This window comes from Triticum aestivum, chromosome 4D (genome assembly GCF_018294505.1).
Source record: "Triticum aestivum cultivar Chinese Spring chromosome 4D, IWGSC CS RefSeq v2.1, whole genome shotgun sequence".
Classification (NCBI taxonomy): Eukaryota; Viridiplantae; Streptophyta; class Magnoliopsida; order Poales; family Poaceae; genus Triticum; species Triticum aestivum.
The window spans coordinates 15,022,537-15,045,996 of NC_057805.1; the positions used below are offsets into that span (position 1 = coordinate 15,022,537).

A 23,460-nucleotide genomic window follows, 5' to 3' on the forward strand; every position below is an offset into this window, starting at 1 on the left:
GAAGTATAGACATGACCCGGAACCCCTTCCGATCAATGATCAACATCGGAGCCGTGGACACCCATATTGACCCCTATACCCACACGAATAAATATTCGAGTGAACCTCCAGTTGCAGTGAGCTATTCCTTTTGCTTCGCGATATGTCACAAACACCCGAGGTGAGATTTATTGCATTCCTGTGGATCAACAATTTGTCCAGCATGCAAGTTACCTCGTTACCGGTTTTGTTCTCTTTTCTCGTTTCCGTGTTCCGGCATCCCAGTGATCAAATCACAATGTGTCTGGCCAGACGATGATGGATACCGTTACACCGAGAGGGCCCGAGTATATCTCTCCATCGTCGGAGGAGCAAATCCCAATCTTGAGCTATCTTGTTACTTCCTATACTTTTCCGTGAACCCGAAAGCTGCCGTAATAGCCACCCAGTTACGGATGACGTTTAACAAACCCCAAAGTTCACGAAGCAAGCACGAAGGAACTTGATACTCTCATGGTCTAAGGAATTATGCAAACATTAACTATCTCAATGATATTAACCATAAACTTGTGACGAAGGTATCTCATAGCATAACATCAATCCGGGTTGATTCAACACAAGCGTTCTACCAACATTGTGCCCTCAAAATTGCCGGCATAGTCATGCCCATGATCAGGAAAACAGGATCATCATGCAATACTTGAGCTAGTCTTAGAGGCAAGACTAGGAATATATTTTACCGTTTATTATACCACACGTGCATATGAGTTCCCTCCGAGCCTCGTGGATATTGTAGACTCGAGAATCATTGCAGTTATAGCATGGATCATAAACATTCATTACAAACTTGGAGATACAAAATAACCATTATTACTGCCTCTAGGGCATATCTCCTACAGACTCCCACTTGCACTAGAGTCATAATCCAGTTACATGGCTTCCCTAACACCAATGGCTATCCGGTGCTGCTCATGTTTTGCTTGTGGTAGAGGCTTTGTCATCGGGTCTGACACGTTCAGATCCGTGTGAACTTTGCGTACTTTCACTAAACCCTCTTCGACATGATGTCGAATGAGTTTATATTTGCGTTGAATATATCTTGTCTTATGGTGCGAACTTGGCTCCCTTGCCTGAGCCACGGCGCCACTATTATCACAATAGATCTCCACCGAGTCCTGGGCACTAGGAACCACACCAAGGTCTTCAAGAAATTGCTTGATCCATACCGCCTCCTTGGAGGCTTCTGAAGCAGCAACATATTCCGCCTCCGTCGTAGAATCCGCCACAGTCTTTTGTTTGGAACTTTTCCAATCAACTGCGCCGCCGTTCAATATGAAAACGTAGCCTGATTGAGATTTGAAGTCATCTGGGTCAGTCATGAAGCCTGCATCAGTGTAACCACTTACAATGAGCTCTTCATCACCTCCGTACACAAGGAGTAAATCCTTGGTCCTTCTGAGGTACTTAAGAATACCCTTGACTGCGGCCCAGTGTTCCAACCCTGGATCACTTTGGTACCGGCTGCTAACACTTAGCGCATAGGAAACATATGGTCTTGTACATAGCATGGCATACATAATAGAACCAACTGCCGAGGCATATGGAACATCATTCATTTGTACTCGCTCATCCAGAGTCCGAGGACTCTGATTCTTGCAAAGCACTATGCCAGGTGACATGGGGAGTAGGCCTTTCTTGGAGTTCTCCATGTTGAACCTTTTCAACACCTTGTCAATGTACGTGCTTTGGCTAAGCGCTATCAGGCGTTTTGATCTATCTCTATAGATTCTGATGCCTAATACATATGCCGCTTCGCCTAAGTCTTTCATTGAAAAACTTTTCTTCAATGAGTTTTATTTCGCTAAGAAAATTCACGTCATTTCCAATCAACAATATGTCATCCACATACAAGATTAGAAATGCTTTTGCGCTCCCACTAAACTTCTTGTAAACACAAGATTCTTCGTCATTTCTGATGAAGCCAAAATCTTTGACCACTGCATCAAAACGAATGTTCCAGCTCCTTGATGCTTGCTTCAGACCATAAATGGCTTTCTGAAGTTTGCATACCTTTCCAGCATCCTCGTGAATGAAAAAACCTTCTGGCTGTATCATGTATACATCCTCTTTGAGGTTTCCATTTAGGAAAGCCGTTTTGACATCCATCTGCCATATTTCATAGTCGAAATAAGCAGCAATTGCTAGCAATATCCGAACAGACCTAAGCATAGCTACTGGCGAGAAAGTCTCGTCGTAGTCCACTCCTGGAACTTGTGTGAACCCTTTCGCGAAAAGTCTAGCTTTGTGGATAGTAATGTTACCATCCGCGTCCGTCTTTCTTTTGAAAATCCATTTACAACCAATGGGCTTTACGCCTTCTGGAAGTTCTTCCAAGTTCCAAACTTGGTTTTCGTACATGGATTCCATTTCGGATCTCATGGCTTTGTGCCATTCTTTTGAGCTGGGCCCCGCCATCGCTTCCTTGTAGTGCGCAGGTTCATCGTCTTCAAGAATGAAGATTTCGTTATGAAACCACTCAGGTGGCTGGATAGCCCTACGTGATCTGCGCGGTTCAGTTACAACATTGTCTGAAGTCTCCGCATCACATGCGACAACTTCTGGCTCGGTTGTAGGGATAATTAGCGGAATTTCTTCTGGTTCCTTAGCCATATCAACGGTTGCCGAAGATTCACTAATCTCATTAAGTTGTACTGTCCTCCCACTCACTTCTTTAGTGAGAAACTCTTTCTCAAGAAAGACTCCATGTTTTGCAACAAACACTTTGTTCTCGGAGGCGTGGTAGAAAGAATACCCAACTGTCTCCTTGGGATAACCTACAAAGTAACATTTGTCTGATCTGGGATCAAGTTTGCTTGGCTGTAAACGCTTTACATAAGCTTCACAACCCCAAATTTTGAAAAACGACAGGTCGGGTTTCTTCCCGTGCCACATCTCATGTGGCGTCATCTCAACAGATTTAGACGGTGCTTTGTTTAGTGTGTGAGCAGCAGTAAGTAGTGTGTGACCCCAAAAAGATATTGGAAGATTTGTAAGAGACATCATTGACCTTACCATGTCCAACAAGGTTCGGTTACGTCGTTCCGATACTCCATTTCTCTGTGGAGTTCCGGGAGGCGTAAGCTGTGAAACGATTCCACGATCACTCAGATGTTGGCCAAACTCATGACTAAGATATTCGCCTCCGCGATCAGACCGCAAAAACTTAATCTTTTTGTTACGATGATTTTCTACCTCATTCTGAAATTCTTTGAACTTTTCAAAGGTTTCCGATTTATGCTTCATTAAGTAGATATAGCCATACCTACTCAAATCATCAGTAAAAGTCACGAAGTAAAAATATCCACCCCGTGCGCCTGTGTTCATTGGACCACATACATCACTATGTATTATTTCCAATAATTCACCCGCCCGTTCAGGATGACCCGTGAACGGCGTCTTGGTCATTTTCCCCATCAGGCAAGCTTCACATGTGTCAAATGATTCAAAATCAAGGGACGGTAAAACTCCATCTTTATGGAGTCTTTGCATGCGTTTCTTACCGATGTGGCCAAGGCGACAGTGCCACATGAAAGTGGTGGTGGTATCAGCCTTCTTAAGGCGTTTAGCATTCACGTTAAAGACATCATTTCCACATTCAAGATTTAGTATGAAAAGGCCCCCAACAATGGGTGCAAATCCATAAAACATATCCTTACAATAAAGTGAACAACCATTGTTCTCAGACTTGTACGAATACCCATCGTGTACCAAACATGATCCGAAGATAATGTTTCTACACAACAGTGGAACAAAATAACAGTTACTTAGTTCTAAGATAAAACCTGAAGGGAGACGTAGAGGCATAATGCCGACGGCTTGAGCGGCGATCCCAGCGCCGTTCCCGACGCGCATCACGACTTCATTCTTTGCTAGCTTGCGCACCTTCTGAAGTCCCTGTATCGAGTTGCAAATGTGAGCAACCGATCCGATATCAAATACCCATGACTTAGAGTTTTCGCTAGCAAGCAAAACGTCAATGACATTAACTTGTATAACAATTATACCTTTTCCGGTTTTCCCGGTCTTCTTATCTTCCAGATACTTCTTGCAGTTTCTCTTCCAGTGTCCTGTGCCCTTGCAGTAGAAGCACTCAGTTTCATTCTTGGCTCCGCCCTTAGAGTTGCTTTTGGAGCCGGTCTTACCGGTGCCCTTGCCCTTCTTTGGCTTGCCTTTCTTCTTTTTGAAACTGGCGGTTTTATTCACAAGCAACACTTGCTTGCGATTTTTCCGCAGTCCTCCTTCTGTAGTTTTCAGCATGGCGAGCACCTCTTCCGGTGTCTTCTCCATCCCTGTCATGTTGTAGTTCATGACAAAACCGTCGTAAGACGGGGGGAGTGAAGAAAGCAACATGTCCATCATATGGCCAGGTGGAAGTGGAAATTCTAGGGCTTTAAGCCTTTTAGAATAGCCAATCATTTTGACCACGTGTTCGCCAACTGAACTACCCTCAGCCATCTTGCAATCCATCAAAGCCTTCATGATATCATATCGTTCAGACTTTGCGGTTTCCTTGTACAGAGCATCCAATTCCCGGATCATATCACGGGCTTTATGGAATTCAAAACGTTTTTGAAGCCCTGGACTCATGCAAGCTAGCATGAGGCACTGCACTAAGTTGTGATCATCATCCTTAGTGGTCCAGACATTTTGTTCATCTTCCGGTGCATCTGCCGCCGGTTTAGCTGGAAGAGCAGTTTCAAGCACGTACAATTTCTTAGCGCTCCTGAGGACAATCCTCAGGTTACGGACCCAGTCCGCATAGTTGTTTCCAGTCGTAGCTAACTTCTCTTTCTCTAACATCGGGCCTAAGTTGAACGCGGTGTTGCGAGCCATTTGATCTACAACGAAAACACAAGTTTCACTTAGACTTTGTTTATAATTAAATTTGCACTAGTGAATAAAACCTTTTATTCTAAAATGCACTCCCACTCAAATCAATATCTCTCAAAATTGATTATGAGTGATTCAAGATCCGTGTCTTGATTGTTCGCCATTGGTGTAAAACCACTGATGACGAAAATCTTAACCGGTAGGCCAACTTGCCAATCACATCACTATGTGACTCTTGTTCATCTTTCGATGCGTGTGTTCCGAGCTCATGACGGTCATGCCTGAACGTCAAGACAACCAAGTGATCTCGCTGCGAGGTCTCAACTCACCCGCCTCACACTTCTCTAATCGTTCGTACCCGTGTGACACGGTGCACCCCGAAAAGATAGGTGCCGTGACGGTGCTACACTTGGGAGAACACTATCTACTTGATATCTTTAAGTGAGATATCACCCTAATAAAAGCGACTACCGCGCAATCAAGAAGGGTGCATCATAGGGGATAAACATCTCAGGCAATTCATAATTAGCATGATATGGTATAGCCCTTTCTGACGGAGAAGTCTTTCAATTCTTCGTCTTCGGCATTTGCGTCGGTGTTCACCTTCGCGAAGATTGCCACCACCTTGTCGATGCACCAGATAATATTGCTATCTCTATAGCTAATAAAATAAGTGCATTACTTAAGGTTGACACGCAGGTCATTAAAGTGCAATCATATGGCTCCAGCCATCATGCAGAATCATGACACGCAGGTCATGTTAGTTACATCATATAGTCAACTCATACATAATCAAATTGAATATGAGCATTGCTATACCACATCACATGCACATCCTGCAAAACCAAGTTAGACGCCTCTAATCGGTTTATGCAAAATTTTATTTTACGTGGCTTCTAAGGTTTTGACTTAAACCGCAGCTACCAACGTTTTATCATCAAGTATGATTATTCAAGTTGCTAGATTAACATCTCGGGGTGTATGAAACACGAGATAATTAAATCTCGAGCCCCATACTAAACTTCGTCATACGCATGACCCCCGTGCACATCATATCTGCAATGCCCTTTCATCTGCGAATTTCATCTTTCTTTTGACTATGGCAGAACCCAAAGAACTGATAGCACTTCCATGATCAATCAGGATCACGGATTGCCAGAACTTTGTCAAATTCCACCATGCTGTCTCGAGATTGAGCAAACGCAAATTCTAGGGAAGCAACAAGAACGTCGGGTAACAGATTTCATCTGTCACCCGCATAGATAATTTTCAGCAATAGATCTCATCTACTCCAAAATTATATTATGCAATACCCATACATCTCCATGTATTCTAGATCGTAACCTGCATCTACGCATAGCACGACTCTTGATGCCACTGTAGGGGAACGCGACAGAAAACGAAAATTTTCGATATAGCGAGCACGCCTAGGACCACTATGGAGACTGCATACAAGGTTTGATCTGATCCGTACCGACTCGAAGCGCAGCGGAAGAAGAGTCGGTGTAGATCGTCGGTGCAGATCCCCGCAGCTAGGATTTACAACCTCCCAACCGCGAGGATGTACTCCCTCTCCGGACAGCCCTTCGGGAGGCGGTCGGACAGTCCCCCGGACAATGTCGCGGACAGCCCTTCGGGAGGACCCTCGAAACTCGGACGGATACTCGGACAGCCCTTCGGGAGGACACTCGAACAGCCCCTCGGGCAAAAGATCGAAACTACAATCTCTCTACGGGGTTGCACACATACGGTGTCAGCTATCCGGCAGGGCTTCGCCGTCCAGAACTAGTTCCTGCCGGAACCCAGACAGCCTTACGGCTCTACGAAACTCTTTTCGTGGGAGGGAGAGAAGAAGCCAGATAATGCATGGCATGTGTATGAGAGCAAGGGATGAAGAGATGGCAGCCCTCACCTCCTCTATTTATAGGAAAACCAAGGGGTAGTGTGGCTCCACAAATTACCAAAAACCCCCATGCATTAGGTCACACATGAGGGTGTTAAGGACAAAATGGGATGCCATGTGGAGTCCAAGGAGCTCCACCACCCATGGCCGGCCACCCCTAGGGCCCCCCCCAAATGGGGTTCCTTCCCTTGTAAGCCACTTCCTTCTAGAACTTTGACCAAGTCAAAAATGGTGGCTCTCCAAAATTATGCCAAAAAGCACTTTCACTATTCACGACGACATTTTTCAGCGTCCGTTCGAACTGAAAATATTTATGTGGGCTTAGAACATTTCCAGTACCCACTAAAATAATTTTCAACGCGTTCCGAACAATTCCGGTTTTAGTGATTTTCATCTGCGAAACGCATCTGAAGTGGCTCCGGCAGCTCCGGAACATTTCCGGTTTTTATCTCAGAAAATTCCAAAAAACTTCCAGAATGATTCTGTCACCCTCCAAGAATATCAGCATTTGCCGAAACCAATCTGACTTAATGGTATATCCCGAAACAACTTTTCGGTACCATCGAAACTTATCCGATGACCTCTCTCTGCGGTACGATTCCGCTGTCCGAAACCTTTCCGGTGTCCGAAACTTTTTCGGTGATTTTCTCTCATACTCCCTGTCTAGTATTCAGCAGATAGATGACCCTTAAGCGTGTGACCCTATAGGTTCGGTGAAGTATAGACATGACCCGGAACCCCTTCCGATCAATGATCAACATCGGAGCCGTGGACACCCATATTGACCCCTATACCCACACGAATAAATATTCGAGTGAACCTCCAGTTGCAGTGAGCTATTCCTTTTGCTTCGCGATATGTCACAAACACCCGAGGTGAGATTTATTGCATTCCTGTGGATCAACAATTTGTCCAGCATGCAAGTTACCTCGTTACCGGTTTTGTTCTCTTTTCTCGTTTCCGTGTTCCGGCATCCCAGTGATCAAATCACAATGTGTCTGGCCAGACGATGATGGATACCGTTACACCGAGAGGGCCCGAGTATATCTCTCCATCGTCGGAGGAGCAAATCCCAATCTTGAGCTATCTTGTTACTTCCTATACTTTTCCGTGAACCCGAAAGCTGCCGTAATAGCCACCCAGTTACGGATGACGTTTAACAAACCCCAAAGTTCACGAAGCAAGCACGAAGGAACTTGATACTCTCATGGTCTAAGGAATTATGCAAACATTAACTATCTCAATGATATTAACCATAAACTTGTGACGAAGGTATCTCATAGCATAACATCAATCCGGGTTGATTCAACACAAGCGTTCTACCAACATTGTGCCCTCAAAATTGCCGGCATAGTCATGCCCATGATCAGGAAAACAGGATCATCATGCAATACTTGAGCTAGTCTTAGAGGCAAGACTAGGAATATATTTTACCGTTTATTATACCACACGTGCATATGAGTTCCCTCCGAGCCTCGTGGATATTGTAGACTCGAGAATCATTGCAGTTATAGCACGGATCATAAACATTCATTACAAACTTGGAGATACAAAATAACTGTTATTACTGACTCTAGGGCATATCTCCTACAGAGGCCGCGCACCCGCGTACACCCGCGCACCTGGGGAGCAGGCGCTGCGGCTTTTGACGTGGCCGCCGCAGCCCCGACGAAGAAATAGGCGCGCTGCGTGTCGTGCTCGTCCCGGAACCACGTGTCCCACAGGTCGGAGTCGGGGGCGTACCTGGGGTCGTAGTACAGGTCGTCCGGCAGGAGGCGGCGGCGACGCTGGATCTCCTCGCAGCGCGCACGGCTGCTCGTCGGGACCGGCGGGATCGGCATCTAGTCGGCGGAGAGATGCCGGTTATTGGGGAGGTGCACGCCGCTCCACGGGAGCGGCGTCCTCGTCTCTCAATAACTCCGGCATACATCCACGTGGATGTACTGCCGGTCGCGCTCGCCGCCGGCCGTAGGGCTGATGGTGAATGGGCCAGGCGCGGGGGGCCGACGCGGTGGTGATGCGGGCTCCTCCTTCACGGAGCCGCGGCGGCGGCCCGAGGACGAGCCAGCCTCTCGGTCGTGCTTCCCCTTGCGGCCGGTGTTCCAGAACCCCATGGCGGCGAGGCGGCCGGCCGGCGAGATCGAGGACGGGGATAGGATAAGCTAGGGTTTGGGGCGTGTCAGGTTTCGAGGAGGCAGCACGGGCTGGAGTGGGGAGTGTGAACGACGACCAATCCACGGCTTCCCCATTTAAGAAGGACGACGATAGTTTGCCTAGGCGAATGACAGGTGGGGCCGACCGTGCGTGCACATTAATGTCGGACGGTGGGAGGTAGGTGGCCGTTTGCCACGCGGCCCCAAAACGGACGAGCGACGCGTCTGTTTGATGTCTGCTGCGACCCAAACCCGGCGCATGTTTGCGCTCGAAATGGGTCGGCTCGGACACAAAGCGGACCAGATGGGTTCAGACCGTCGCGTGCTGGACCATGGGGTCTGTCTATTTTGCGACGAGGTCGGACGGGATGGGGTCGCGCGCTGGAGTTGGCTTTATAGCAGTTGAAATCCAATGCAGTTTTGTTGGGAGTCGGTACATGCACGGTGCGTCGTATGCTACGGAACGCATTTACATGGACCCTGTCACGTTGGTGGTGATGGTGCTATGACCCAGCCTAGCTAGCCCTACCCGAGGCTAGTCCTGTATTCTCGGCGAGTAGCCTGTAAGGCAACCCAACGCCTAGTCCTGTGTACGTTCTCGACGAGTTCGGAGGGAACTTGCAGCTGTCACGCTATCTCTGTGGATAGTACTATCAATCGAGTGCTAGCAGGAAGCAAAAGATTTTCGATCGCTTCAGGCCTGCAACCAAAGACCACCTCTCCATCTTATCCTAGGAAAAAAAAAGACCACCCTCTCGGTGTGGTACAAAAGAAATGCGCCCCCCTGCACTGTTTCAATCTATTATTACTACTACTTGATTAGCAAAATAAATAAATCAAATAATACTACTACTAACAACTTACATACTGCTTCCACTAAAAAGGAAAAAAAAATCATACTACTATATGGAACTACATATATGAGTTTTTTAGAGCGGAGGTAGATGCCCGGACTTAAACTGAAGCTCGACAAGTCCATCAAGTACTAAAGATAAACGAAATCAGAACATAACGAAACAAAGAGCGATGCAAGGTCCATCAGGACCAGTTGACATGACACAGTGTGCAAAGCTATCCTCCTAGATGTGGGCGGCAAGGCGGGTGGTTCCACAACCGGTGGTGTCCCTCCTTCCCGCGTGCCGTAGCTCATAGCACCTTGTGCGAAGGCTGCCTGCGAGTTGCTCCACCCTTGCTCGCCAGAAGCTTTCATAGCTGCAAAAGGATCACCAATTTGTACATCACATTAGCCGGATGTCGGGAAAAAGTATACCCTCGATAAGTGCTTTGTTACGGGTTCTCCAAAGAGACCACGCAAGGGCCGCAAACCCCACCCAAGCAAGCTTACGATCTTGGCCACTCGAGGCTTTGATCAAACGGAACTCATCCAATAAAGATCCCGGATTCCACGTACAACCCGTAGTCGCCCGAAGCACACTCCACGCGAATCTAGCGGCGACGCATCGCAAAATGATATGATCGCATGTCTCATCCTCGCCACACCATACGCACTTGCCATCACCCGGCACGTTGCGTTTTCTCACTTGATCCCCACTTGAGATCCTATTCCACGCCACTTGCTAAAGAAAGTTTTTTTTTAATTTTTGATGGGATTCTAGCCTTCCATAGCCCACTTAAGTCGCAAGGAGGCGCCGAACGGAAGATCTCTCGGTACAAGTACACTGGCGGGCTAGGGATCATTACGGCTCATCTAAGGAACCTGACAATTTACAGCAAACTTCTCGCTATCATCGCGGACTCGCTGCATCTCAGCGCGTGTGTCCCTACGTGGCTGCTAGGCCCTTCAGCCTTGATTCTGCGTACTTATCAATCGGGCCTAATACCTGAGTGTCTAGCGTCCCTGCTTCCCAAGCCCATAGGCAATGTGCGACCTTGGGGGCCCCCGGACCTTGGGGCCCGGGGCGGCCGCCCCCCCCATACCTGGCCAAACGGGCCGGTTCTGGCGGGCCGGCACGATAGCCCGTGTGCCTGGCCCGTCACGGGCCGGCACGGCACGAGGCTATGTGGGCCGTGCCTGGCACGCGGCCCTGCTTGGGCCGTGCCTGGGCTGCTATGCCTGGCACGCGTGCCAGCCCGGCACGGCACGCCCAGTAACAGGCCGGCACGGGCACGACCCAGCCCGGCACGGCACGGGAGCACGATGCACATGGCATGGCACGGGAGTACGTGAGCGAGGGAGGGATCCGTTGGACGCTTCGATCGAGGGAGCGGGGGGCTGGGGGGAGCGGGGCAGCGGGGGTTTAGGAGGTTTAGTGGGATTTAGGGGGGGGGGTTGGGTGGGGTTTGGCCATATTTGGGGCTGTTTAGGTATATTTTGTTGCAAATTTGAATATTTGAACATTGGAGGGCAAATTTGGTCTAAAAAATGTCAGCTTTTTGCTATAAAAAGGGCTGCCCACCCCTCTCATTCCGCACACTCAAACCTCCTCTTCCTCTTATTTCTCACACTCAACACATGGATGATCCCATGGGTAGTGATCCCAACCGGTTCAACTTCAATACTAGTGACTTAGATGTTGACATCCCCGAGTGGATCGATCCCACAGCCACAACCCACACATATCCTTCTTCCGATGAGTATACCGGCAGCCATTCCACTTCCCAGTCCAGTACCTCCACCTCCATCGGCACAAAGAGGGTTCGACACAAAACCTCATCGTGCTGAGAGTATTTCGTTGAAGAAATAGTCGTGGAGGACGGTGTCAACGTGCTGAAAGCTCGATGCCAGAGGTGCGGCCACTTGCTTTCCTCGGGGGGGAAAGGAGGAACTGGCCACCTCCTCAGGCACAACCTCATGCATCAGAACGCGGACAAGCGGTCTGCGGGGACACAGGCCATGCTCAAGTTCAACCCCGACGGTACGGTACGCAATTTCACCTATGATCCTGCTCTTCATAGAGAAGGAATTTGTCGTTTAATTGCTTCTAATGATTTACCATTAGGTTTCGGTGAGTCTGAAGGTTTTGTCGAATACATTCAAACTGTGCATACTCCTAGTTTCAAATCAGTTTCTAGACAAACTACATCTAGGGATATGAAAAAATTATGCAAAACTAGTCTTCAGACAATAAAAGATGATTTTACTACATGCACTTTTTCAGTCTCTTTAACATCTGATATCTGGAATGGTCGGGCAAAGCAAGACTACATTAGTGTGGTCGCTCATTATGTTAACAAAAAATGGGAACTACAGAAAAGAATTATAGGATTCGAATTAATTGACGAAGCACATACTGGTGAAAACATAGCTCAAGCTGTACTTAATGTTGTGTCAGAATTTGGTCTGACCGACAAGATATTTGCAGTAACTTTGGATAATGCTTCATCAAATACAACTGCAATGGAGAGCCTCAGTCCTCTGTTTTCTGTATATGCTGCATCATTTTTATTGCATCAACGTTGTGCTTGCCATATAATTAATCTTATTGCTAAATGTGCTATGAAGAGATGTGAGGGAGCCATTGAGATTTTACGCAATGCAATTTCTTTTCTTGGTAACTCTAATCAGCGAATTAGTAGTTACCAGAGATATTGCATAGCAATAGAAAAAACTCCTCATAAGTATAATCTAGACATGCCTGTTAGATGGAACTCTACATATATGATGCTTAAGGCAGTCATCCGAGACGAAGTTCAATTCTCGGGATGGATTAATGCAAATATGGGGAGAGAATATATCACTAATGATACTTGGGAAATTGCTAAAGGTTTGGTCAAGTTTTTAGAAATATTTTATGAGGCAACAGTTTCTTTGTCTGGGGTTTATTATCCCACATCTCCTTTAATGATGCACACTCTTGTAGACATTGCATCTCACTTGAAAGCATACGAACATACTAATTTATTAATGCCTATGGTTTCTCGCATGAAACTTAAATATTGCAAATATTGGGCGAAAATTCCTATTTTGTATTCATTTGCATTTATCTTGGATCCTAGGTTTAAACTTGAACTGTTTGCTAGTGCACTTGTTGTACTAACTGGGGCCCTAGGGATAGATTATATTGCTTATTCCACTGAGGTTCATGATAAGCTTTCTGAAGTTTATGCTAAGTATGATCAAAAGTATGCCGGAGTTCGCATGCAACGACCTCCACCTGCACCAACCACAGGGAAAAAGAAAGGAGCATGGAGCAAGTTGTTTGGTTCTACCACCTCTGCAACGAGCTCTTCCACATCAGGCTCATCGCCTGTGCTTTTGGGTGGTGGGGAGTTAGCGAAGTACCTCAACAGCGATAAAGTCAACTTCAATGAAGAGGAAGAGGAAGACTTCGACATAATTCAGTGGTGGCATGAACACAAGCTTACATATCCGGTGCTTTCCATATTAGCACGGGATGTATTATCAGTACCCGTCTCATCGACATCATCGGAGTCTGCTTTTAGCCTAACTGGAAGAATACTTGAGGAAAGAAGAACGAGTTTGACCCCGGATATGGTGAGAACACTCATGGCCGTGAAAGACGGAGAACTAGCCAAAAGGAGAGCCCAACACACCGCTGAAAACAGAGAACTGATGGCCACGTTCGAAAATCTTGCACTCGAAGATGATGAAGACGAAGAGTAGTTGTAGTCTTTCTATTTTCTTTTGTAATTTTCTTATGCTTTTGTATTTTTCTTATGCTTTTGTAATTTTCTTTTTCTTATGTAATCTAGAGCGTGACTTTGTACTCTTTTACTTTCCAGGGATGGAAGGTTTTAATGAGGCAGTCACTAATAAAGCTCAAGATTTATCCCATATGATGACACTTTGCCTCATTTTATTTTTTTCTATATTTTTTGGAGTTATTTGTGCCAAACGTGCCTAACTCCGGGACAGCGAAACATGTACTAAAAAAAACAGCGAAACATGAGTACGTGACGTGCATGTACTAAAAAAAAAACAGCGAAACAGCCAGACGTGCTTTTTTTTGAAAAAATCGGGCCACCTCGTGCTGGCGGGCCACCTCGGGCCACACGTGCCTACGGGCCAGCACGTTTAGCCAGGGGGCCGTGCTTGGGCCTCGAAGGCCAGCACGCGTGCCGGCCCGGCAGGGCACGACTAGTTCGCGTGCCTCAGCGGGCCGTGCACGGCGCATGTGAAGTTTCCAGCGTCTCCCTCTCTCCCTCCCTCCCTCCCCTTCGTTTCGCATTCACAGGAAGCTGCGTCCGCGTGCCGCCGGCCGTACCCGCCCCCTCCGGCGTCGCCGAACCAACTCGTCCGGCTTCGGCGGCGCCATGGGGCGAAATTCCAAGTCCAAGCCCAAGGCCCGGCCGGCTCAGCGCGGCAGTCAGGCCAGACCGAGGTAACCTAAACCCTAACTTTCCTTTTTCGGATGCGATGCGGCGCCATTAATGACCGATTGACCCAGGCCAAGCTCACCGTATTCTTCTTCTTCTTCTTCTTCCTCTTCTTCTTCCCAGTGACCCTTTGCAGAAGCTTAAGTGCAGTCAGCACTACAGTCATGCCAAAATGCTCGAGTTGAACCAAAAGCGGCTACAGATCAGGTGGTATTCTAAATCTATCACTTGTATGCCGTGCGTACTAGAGCTGAAGATCACGTTAGCAAGACGATATGACTACGGCGATTCCTGGGTTTGCTTGGAGTGCCTTCTCATGCTTTGTGGTGGCGGAGGATTCAGTCCAGAGGGCCATGTTAGAGCACATCACAAGGAGGAGCCTGAGCATCGGTGGTTCGCAAACTACAAGAATCCAGATGAACTGTACTGTCGTGAGTGTAATCAGGAGGTTCCACTCAAGGTTTTTAAGTATCGTCCAGCGAAATCAGCAGAAGCTTCAACTGAGTTAGAGCCAATCACCGACCAACTTAATCTGAAGGATGATGATGATGGTGGCTTAGGGCCAAACACCAACACATTTGATCTGAAGGATGATGATGGCTTGGATAAGAAGGATGTGGTGACACAGCAGATGAAACCGGTAGAGGTGGAGGGCAAGGGATCCAGCAGTCCATCATCAACTCACTCGGAGGACATAACCAAGGAGGACGTTGCCAACACATTTGATCTGAAGGATGATGATGGCTTGGATAAGAAGGATGTGGTGACACAGCAGATGAAACCGGTAGAGGTGGAGGGCAAGGGATCCAGCAGTCCATCATCAACTCACTCGGAGGACATAACCAAGGAGGACGTTGCCAACACATTTGATCTGAAGGATGATGATGGCTTGGATAAGAAGGATGTGGTGACACAGCAGATGAAACCGGTAGAGGTGGAGGGCAAGGGATCCAGCAGTCCATCATCAACTCACTCGGAGGACATAACCAAGGAGGACGTTGCCAACACATTTGATCTGAAGGATGATGATGGCTTGGATAAGAAGGATGTGGTGACACAGCAGATGAAACCGGTAGAGGCGGAGGGCAAGGGATCCAGCAGTCCATCATCAACTCACTCGGAGGACATAACCAAGGAGGACGTTGCCAAATATAATGTCATCAGGGGGCTGCCGAATCCCGGCAACACCTGTTTTTTCAATGCCATGTTGCAGTGCTTATTGGCCCTTGACCCACTGCGCAGCATAATGATGGGACAAAACGTTTGCAAAGGGCCAATTGCTGCGCTTTTCAAAGAGCTCTTTGTCGACACAAGTCCTTCAAGCAATGCAAAAGGCTACCTTGATCAAAGAAAACTGTTTGCATCTGTCTGCTCAAAATGGCCCCAATTCAGTACCGGCGGAATGGAGGATGCCGTAGAACTCATCCAATGTTTTCTTGATGGTTTGGATGAAGAGGAAGATGAAGCACGTCAACCTTCAATGGGTGCTTCAAAGAAGGTCGCAATTATCAATTCCATCTTTGTAGGCGAGGAGTGTAGTGCTCTAACCAGCACCGAATGTGTACACAGTTCCAAGGGGCAACGTCAAGAGACCCGTATATTCTGTCTGCCAATTCCAGATAGGAAGCTCCCTGCTGTAGCTTCGAGGAGCAATAAAGCTGATGCTGAGGCACATGATGGCGATAAACCTGTATCAGTTGAGGATTGCTTCTCCTTATACACCGAGGAAGAGTTGGTGTCTGATTGGGTCTGTGACTCTTGCACTGATGCAGCTAACACAGAACGTGTTGTGGAGTTAGGTGGTGACGATAACCAAAATAACCAGAAACAGGGAAAAACAAAAGTTTTCAGAGCTGCAAGGAAAAGAATGATTATAACCAGAGCTCCAAATGTGATGGTGATTAGTTTGATGAGGCAAAAAAAGGTTCCTAATCCTGCTGGATATGATAAATTGGAAGGACATGTGTCTTTCAAGGAGACTCTTAATATGCAGCCATACATAGACAAAAGGTAGGTATTGTTTCTTTGACTGACTGAATATGAAATCATTTTTAATAGTCTTGCTCGAATGGATAAGAAATCATTTTACCTGAATCTGAAAACTTGTTTGACCGACTATTGTAGGAAAAAACATTTCCTTGACTGACTGAATATAGATCCATGCATCAACCAGAGTAGTAGCACAGTGTTAGTAACTACTCCAGCTATCTTCAAGCATGAAGCAGTAACTAATTAATAAATACAACTCAAATTTAGAAATAATTGATCAATAAAAAAACCAACTGTCCGTCCAAATTAAACAAAACAGAAACTAGTATAACTGAAGTTAGCTCAGCTTAATTAGGTCCATGAATGAAAAAGCTGGAGCAGCTAGATTAGCTAGGACCCATGACATGAAAATGAACTATAATTGCTGACTTAGTATTCTTTTGTCCCTCGTTAGTGACAAACAAAGGCATGCATACTTACTCTTCCTAGCTTTGAAAATGAACCTTTTATTAACTAACTCTATACACTCTCAGCTCCCTTCCTAACCAAAGAAGATCTCCAACCACTACCTAGCTATTAATCATCCTTATGTAGTTTCAGACAATTATTCAGACTGAACTGGGTCTGAATATTTTTGAATTTGGCATCTCAGTATTTGTGATTTATGAGCGAGCGACAATACTGTACAGCTCTACGACTGCTCTGGTCATCACTATTTCCTGTAATTTTCAGGTTTGACGAGAATGACAATAACACCTACCGTCTAGTTGGTGTTGCTCAACACATTGGAGTTCGGGAAGCAGGTCATTATATTGTGTATGTAAGAGCTAGCAAGATGAATGATCAGGAACATCAAACCAATGACAAGTCATGGTTTTATGCAAGCGATGAGATTATCAGAGAAGCCAGCTTGCAGGAAGTTCTTGAGTGCGAGGCCTACATTCTTTTTTATGAAAGGGTGGGGAACTAAGACTTTATAAGTTATTCTGTGTTTGTTGGCATGTTTATTTAAATGTCAATGTTCTGTTTGCAGTGTTCAAATCATGATGCCCAATCTTCTGCCAATGTCACGTGTGAGGAATCTAGACTTGCCAACCTTCTGCCAACGTTGCCCAATCTTGACGGTGATTCGATTCGTCCACCCATGGATGACTTGGTCCCATGGGCTGAGCAGAGGAACCCCAGTCGGGATAAAAGGAGAGAACAGGTTGCGGACAAGAAAAATGCCACATTGCTACCTATGTTTTGGGAGTTTCTTGATGAGTATGTTTATCTCGCTTTTCTATGTTTTTTTGTCTCATGCTGCTCAATGGGTTTCACCTCTAGCCTACCCCAACTTGTTTGGGACTAAAGGCTTTGTTGTTGTTGTTGTTGTTGTTCTGCTCAACGGGTTCTAATCCAGGCAGCTTCGTTTTGATAGGTTTACTCTATCCGGAGAAACGATGCCATATTACCGTTTTCAATTGTGGGGCATGCTTGTGAGAGGTTCTGGATCAAGGGAACTTCCCATCCTCTACTCACATCTCTTGAGTCGGTCAAAGGACCTTGCAATGGGAGTCTGCAATGGCGGCGAAAGGTATATGCTATCCTGTAGTTTTTTTGCACCAACAGTTGGATCTTTCCTGAAGATATCCTCCCCCCCCCCTTCAAAGCTTCCTTTCCTGTTACTTTATGAGTACTAGCACAAGTATGTTCCAATTCTGAAATCACAATAACCTTTTTCCAAAAGGGGACAAATCACAAATCTGCATGAAAACCAAGCTATAAGATTGTGTGCTGACATGTGCTGAAAATTTGCCTGAAATGTGCAAGAAAATACCATACCATATGCCTAAAAATGTGCAAGAAAATTACAAACCATATGATGTGAGGCGAACAATAGCAGCGTCCAGAATATGAGATTGATCATCTGGTGCTTGGTTTTTATCAAGCTCTTGTTGCTTTTCTTTGTCCTTCTCAACTTCTTTTGGCCCATGATTTCCTTTGGCCTTCTCGACTTCTTTTGGCTCTTGCTGTACCCTTTCTTCTGGACCTTGCCGCATCACCATGAGATACTTTTCTTTGTCCTTTCCGACCTTCTTGAAGCACCTCCAGTTCTCCCAGTTAGCTCATCTACACCTGGAACCATATAATGTTTGTACCTGCTTTGTGTAGCTGATCAAAAGTGTCACCGTATTGGGGGTTCTTGGCCCAATCAATTCCGTGCTGTAGTGTCTTCCACTCTCACATCTGTTCTTGGTCCTGATAAGTTTCAGCTCTCTCGAAGCCCACATCAAACCAAAAAGCTCAGCATCAGTGGCTAGCCTCATAGTGTGCCGAATTTTCCCTTTAAATTACTAGCCACTGTTTTCCCTTCAAATTATTAGCCGTTGTATTTTCCTTATGATTCCTTGATTTTTAATATCGTAGTACTAAACATTGTAAAACAGGCTGAGGGTGAAGTTAACAGAAATTGCTAGGAAGTATATGCTGGAACTTGTAACGAGTTTGAGCATGGTGGTGACAGACTCCACAAGGAATTTAATGCAGCAACTCGAGCTAAGATTTCTTGAAATGCCCACAAAGTAATGGTCTTAATCCCTTTTGTTTTATTATTTATTTATACAAATCAAATTTTTTTATCCTAGTATTTAATTGGAAACTGTTGCATATATGTTTTCAGGCATGAGGAGTTGACGGAGTCTCTTGGTGCTGCTTTGCTTAGAGAAATGGATGTGTATGGTCATGTTGGGGACCAAATTATGATACCTTTACCTGACAAATGCGCCGTGATCCAGGGACTTACTGAACATGTGATTAGCAAGCACAGAGATGGGTATTCATGGGAAGGTGATTTCGGCATAGAAGATGTGGATGTCTATGATGGCAAGGTAGTCATCACAAAGAGTCCCAAGTTATTTGAGATACTACCTCAAATATCGCCTGAGATGGTCACGGCGATGGAGAAAGATTTTGATAGCATTGCAATAAAAGTGCTGAAGAAAAAATTTACGCATTCTGACATTTACGTGCCTTACCTATTACCTTTTCATCGATTCTTGAGTGGAATGGAACGATATGCTAAATGGTGGTCAGACCGAGTGATGACTAAGGATCTGCGGGAACTAATACTGCACTTTCCTTTTTACAAGCCTTTAAGGGCTAGGATGAACTTGCTGGTAGGCATCTTTGATGCATGGAGATCGTTCGATGGAAAAGATATGAGTACCTTGCTTAAGAAAATCTTGGAGAGGGCACCACATGCATCGTTATGGTTAGATGAGATGAGGAAGGTTAAGAATCAGATCATCCTTGATGTCTTCTGTTACAAAGACAAGAATCTTAGCTATTATGAAGAAAAACTGCATTTCATGATTGAATTGTTCAGGCATCTTGCAGTGCATGGTACTGAGAAGTCCTTCGAATATCAGTATGATGGCTCCCGCAAACAAATGGTGCAAACTCTTGATGAACTTGAGGTTGGCGGTGCTTACTACCTTGAGGGAGTTGTGGTGGAGGTTTTGACAGCTTTGTTAGAGGAATCAGCGATGAAAGATATGTATGTCTTTGTACTGCCCACAACTGCATTTTATTTGTCTTTTCTGTTTAGTTATATTAACTGCCAAGTATTATTTGATCTGCAGGCTGGAGTCTGTTTGGGAGTGCTACAAGAACTGCAATTTCCCATCTCAAAATTAAATCAGCAATCATTCATGGAGGAGAAAGATGTGGCTGAGCCCTCATGTAGGTACACCTTATCCTGTCCATGCAATTGCATTGAGATGTGAGTTTAGTTTCTGGTGAATGAAAGAGCTTATCAGTTTTGTTGCATAATCAAGAACAAAGAAAAATATTGTTCTCAAGTCTGGTATGTGTAAATGTACAGCTTGGTTGTTCCACCAAATGATAGCAAAACCTTTTTTATGTTCTCTTCAAGAAGTAGGCACATCACCATATTATTCAAATGGTGTCTTATCAGAGTTATAACAGTTTTGTGATCTTAAAATCATCTCTTCTTTGTTCCCTTATTCTTATGCAAAATGTATTTGCTCTTTTTAATTCAAAGGCTTTTACTGAAGCTTGTTGATATTTTAGTCAGCCATGGTATTAATTGTCTGCGATATGGTTTACGGATCGTTATATCATTCTTCGCAGCTAGGTGATGGACATGTCTCCCCGTCTATTTTGTGAGCAATTCAATGGTGCTACATATCCCTTGCAAATGGCTGCTACATGGAAGAGAGCTGTCAGTGGCTCGCCGACTGCACGAAAATGACGACGAACCACTCCTAATTACAATGGCCTCTACATGGATTAGCTAGTGAAGCTAGATATGAACATGGACTCTGTTTTGCTCTGTTTGGGTCATCAGGGTAGTCATTGTAATGTTGCTCTTTCATTCGTACGAGTAGGTAACTGTTGTTGTATCCGGGAACCTGATGTACACTGACTTTGCAATGGGGCCATGGAGTTGCAGACTTATTATTTGTCAAAAAGATTAATTACTGGATTCTGATTTGCAAGTTTATGTTAGTACTGAATCTTGATTTGTAGAGTTAAGTGCCGCCCTTAGCCCTCAGGCACTGCCGGGTGCCTTCCCCTTGCGACCGCGGCAATTTCCCATGATTGCGGTCTTGAAGATAAATAACATAACAGAACTTTGATGTACATTTTGGTTTGTTTTCCATAGTGGAGCCATGTACTGTTTTCTATAATGTTGCCTGATGAGAGTGCCAGTAGTCGTGCCCCTGTGTCATGTCAGAGTCCATGTTGTCGTTGTGCAAGTTGTGCCTGATAGCACAGCAGGAGGACCGGATCGGGGGGAGTGGGTGGAGGAGAAGATCGAAGGAAGGAGAGGGAGGCGATTTTCTCTTTGGCTCCTCGCTGGAGAGGACGAAACAGAGGGGATCGAAGGGAGCCTGGAGGAGAACCAGAGCGGGAGGAGAGAGACACAAGGGGAGAGAGAGGTGGCGCGCTCCACCCGTGCAGGAGACCATGGCGGCTCATCTGCTCGAAGGTCACCACTGCTCTTCCCCGTCCGGGCCTGATCTTCACCAGCCAACACGAAGATCTTCTCCGAGTCCGTCTACGTCTGCAGATCGTCTCCAACTGAAGATCGTCAGGACCCATAGGCTCTGAACCTCTCTCTTCTCTTGTTTCTGTTCGCTGAATATACGTACTGCTGGGTCTGAAACTTACACCGTCTCCTGTGCACCTTTGCTGAATTCCCATGAATCCTTGCTGAATTGCTGTGAACCTTTGCTGGATATTGAGTTGGTAGTTATATTCATCAATTCATGTGGGGTACTGCCACTTTAATTGGATGCATGAGGCGTGTGTGATGGCTGAACCATCGTCCTTATGCCGGTGATTATTTGTCTGTTTGATTACGCAGTACTTTACCCGTACTGCTAGTTATTCTATTGTTGCGCTCTAGTGTTTCGCTGAGATCACCCACGGTTTGTTTCCTCTGATCTATTGAATCTGCGAGTATTTGGAGTAACTAGCTCAATTAAAACCATATATATGTTTTGAACGCGTGCTTCGAAGTTCTAGATCCTGTGGAGAACCGACATTCTAAAATCACTATACTTGCATCCGATCAGTGCCTCATGTGGAGGCGTGGCCATTTGTGGCGGCATTGGAAGGCTCCTGTTCTAGCCTGGCCAACGTGTTCCTTCGTTGTTGTTGGGTTCCGGGTTGGCTTGTAACGAAGATGATCTTGGTGGTGTTATCATGTTTTGCGCTTTGGTTGCTGTCGAGTTTCCTTAATGTCTCCCCGCAAAAACAAGTGACTACTTAATTATGCAGCAAACAAACTTCAAAAGATTTAGTAGAATCCAATGAACAGTCTAATTATGAAGTGACAATTCATCAATATCCCAACAAACACAACCACTGATTACATTATATGGATCCCGATCATGTGAGGCAACTTACGGGAACTTTGTATTGAATCACAAGGGAGAGAGGATGCCATCTAGCTAGTATCATGGACTCTAACGTCCGAAGGAAACTATTCACACATGGTCATGTCGCAGCAAAGTCGATGAAGATGGCTCCGATGATGGTTCAGCCTACGGCAGGGTGCCGGAACAGGCCTCACAGATTGGATCTCCCCGGAACAGGACCTTGCGGCGGCGGAAAAAAAATCGTGAAAAATAGTACAAAGGGTTTCAGGACTTTTAGGTGAAAGAATGAGCGTAAGGCAATGGCCAGGGGCCCCACGCGGCCTCCCTGCATGGGTGCCCCTGGCCGCGTGGGGCCCTGAGGTGGCCCCATGGCCCCTCCCGACTCTTTCTGAAACCTTCATCTACCGATAAAATGTCGTAAATCCCCAAGTTACTTTGAGCTTCATAGATATTGATTTTCTGAAGAGTAAAAAACATGCAGAAAACATCAACTGCCTATGGGCACTGAATTATCAGCGTAGTCCAAAATAATAATAACTGATATAAAAAAAATTCAAAAATGGTATTGCAATATCATAAAACAATAAAAAATACATACGTTCGAGACGTATCAATAAGCTCCGGCTTTGGCCAAAGACTTATCTATGAGTTATATTATGATTGCATCGGACCGCAAATAAGAGATTCAAGATATAATCTGGATCCGAGGGGAAACATGCAAGCATAACGAGAGAAATCATCATCACTGCAAAGGGAGTTACAGTCATGTTCCTTCATCTTCAAAGGACGAGAGTCTAATATCAAGGCACATAGCCTCGCTTAATTCACTCTAGACCATACTATTTATTGGAGCCAGAGCGAGTAAGGAAAGAGAAAGGGCGTGCAACCTTCCTTGTATTGATCATGTGGGGTTACACAGTTTATATACACGGCTCAACTGACACACTCAACGCTAGGCTAAAATCTAGGCACGTACAGAATACATAAACACACGTTCGCTTAACACCCCGCCGCAGTCGTGTCGTCGCTGCTTGGCAGGACACAAAGACTGGACCGGAAAGCCTGGAAGACGGATGTCGGCAAACCCTTGGTCATGATATCTGCTAGTTGTTGAGCTGTAGGAACATGTACAATGCGAAAATCGCCGAGGGCCACCTTCTCTCTGACAAAATGAATGTCAAGCTCAATGTGTTTTGTCCTCCGATGATGCACGGGATTGGTGGACATGTACACAGCTGATATGTTGTCACAGAAAACGATGGTTGCCTTCGGGGGAGAGCAGCCGAGCTCGCCGAGGAGTTGCCGGAGCCAGACACAGTCGGCGACAGCATTTGCGACGGCGCGATACTCGGCTTCC

At 45.9% G+C, this 23,460-nt stretch overlaps 1 protein-coding gene across 1 annotated transcript; it reads left to right on the top strand.

Annotated features, from left to right (window-relative positions):
• Positions 1 to 14,160: 14,160 nt before the first annotated feature.
• Positions 14,161 to 20,855, top strand: LOC123099415 (uncharacterized). The gene is made up of 10 exons (XM_044521576.1): positions 14,161 to 14,228; positions 14,347 to 16,233; positions 16,945 to 17,032; positions 17,246 to 17,475; positions 17,615 to 17,788; positions 18,642 to 18,776; positions 18,875 to 19,750; positions 19,802 to 19,939; positions 20,258 to 20,295; positions 20,746 to 20,855. Exons 1-10 carry the CDS (start codon positions 14,161 to 14,163, stop codon positions 20,853 to 20,855), a joined length of 3,744 nt encoding a protein of 1,247 aa, XP_044377511.1.
• The last annotated feature ends 2,605 nt before the right edge of the window (positions 20,856 to 23,460 follow it).

Excerpts from the sequence above, each read along its gene's own strand:
- LOC123099415 (XM_044521576.1), top strand. The coding sequence starts at position 14,161 with ATGGGGCGAAATTCCAAGTCCAAGCCCAAGGCCCGGCCGGCTCAGCGC. Across the intron at positions 14,229-14,346 it reads GGCAGTCAGGCCAGACCGAG|TGACCCTTTGCAGAAGCTTA; the intron begins GTAACCTAAACC and ends TCTTCTTCCCAG. Across the intron at positions 18,777-18,874 it reads TTTCTTGAAATGCCCACAAA|GCATGAGGAGTTGACGGAGT; the intron begins GTAATGGTCTTA and ends ATATGTTTTCAG.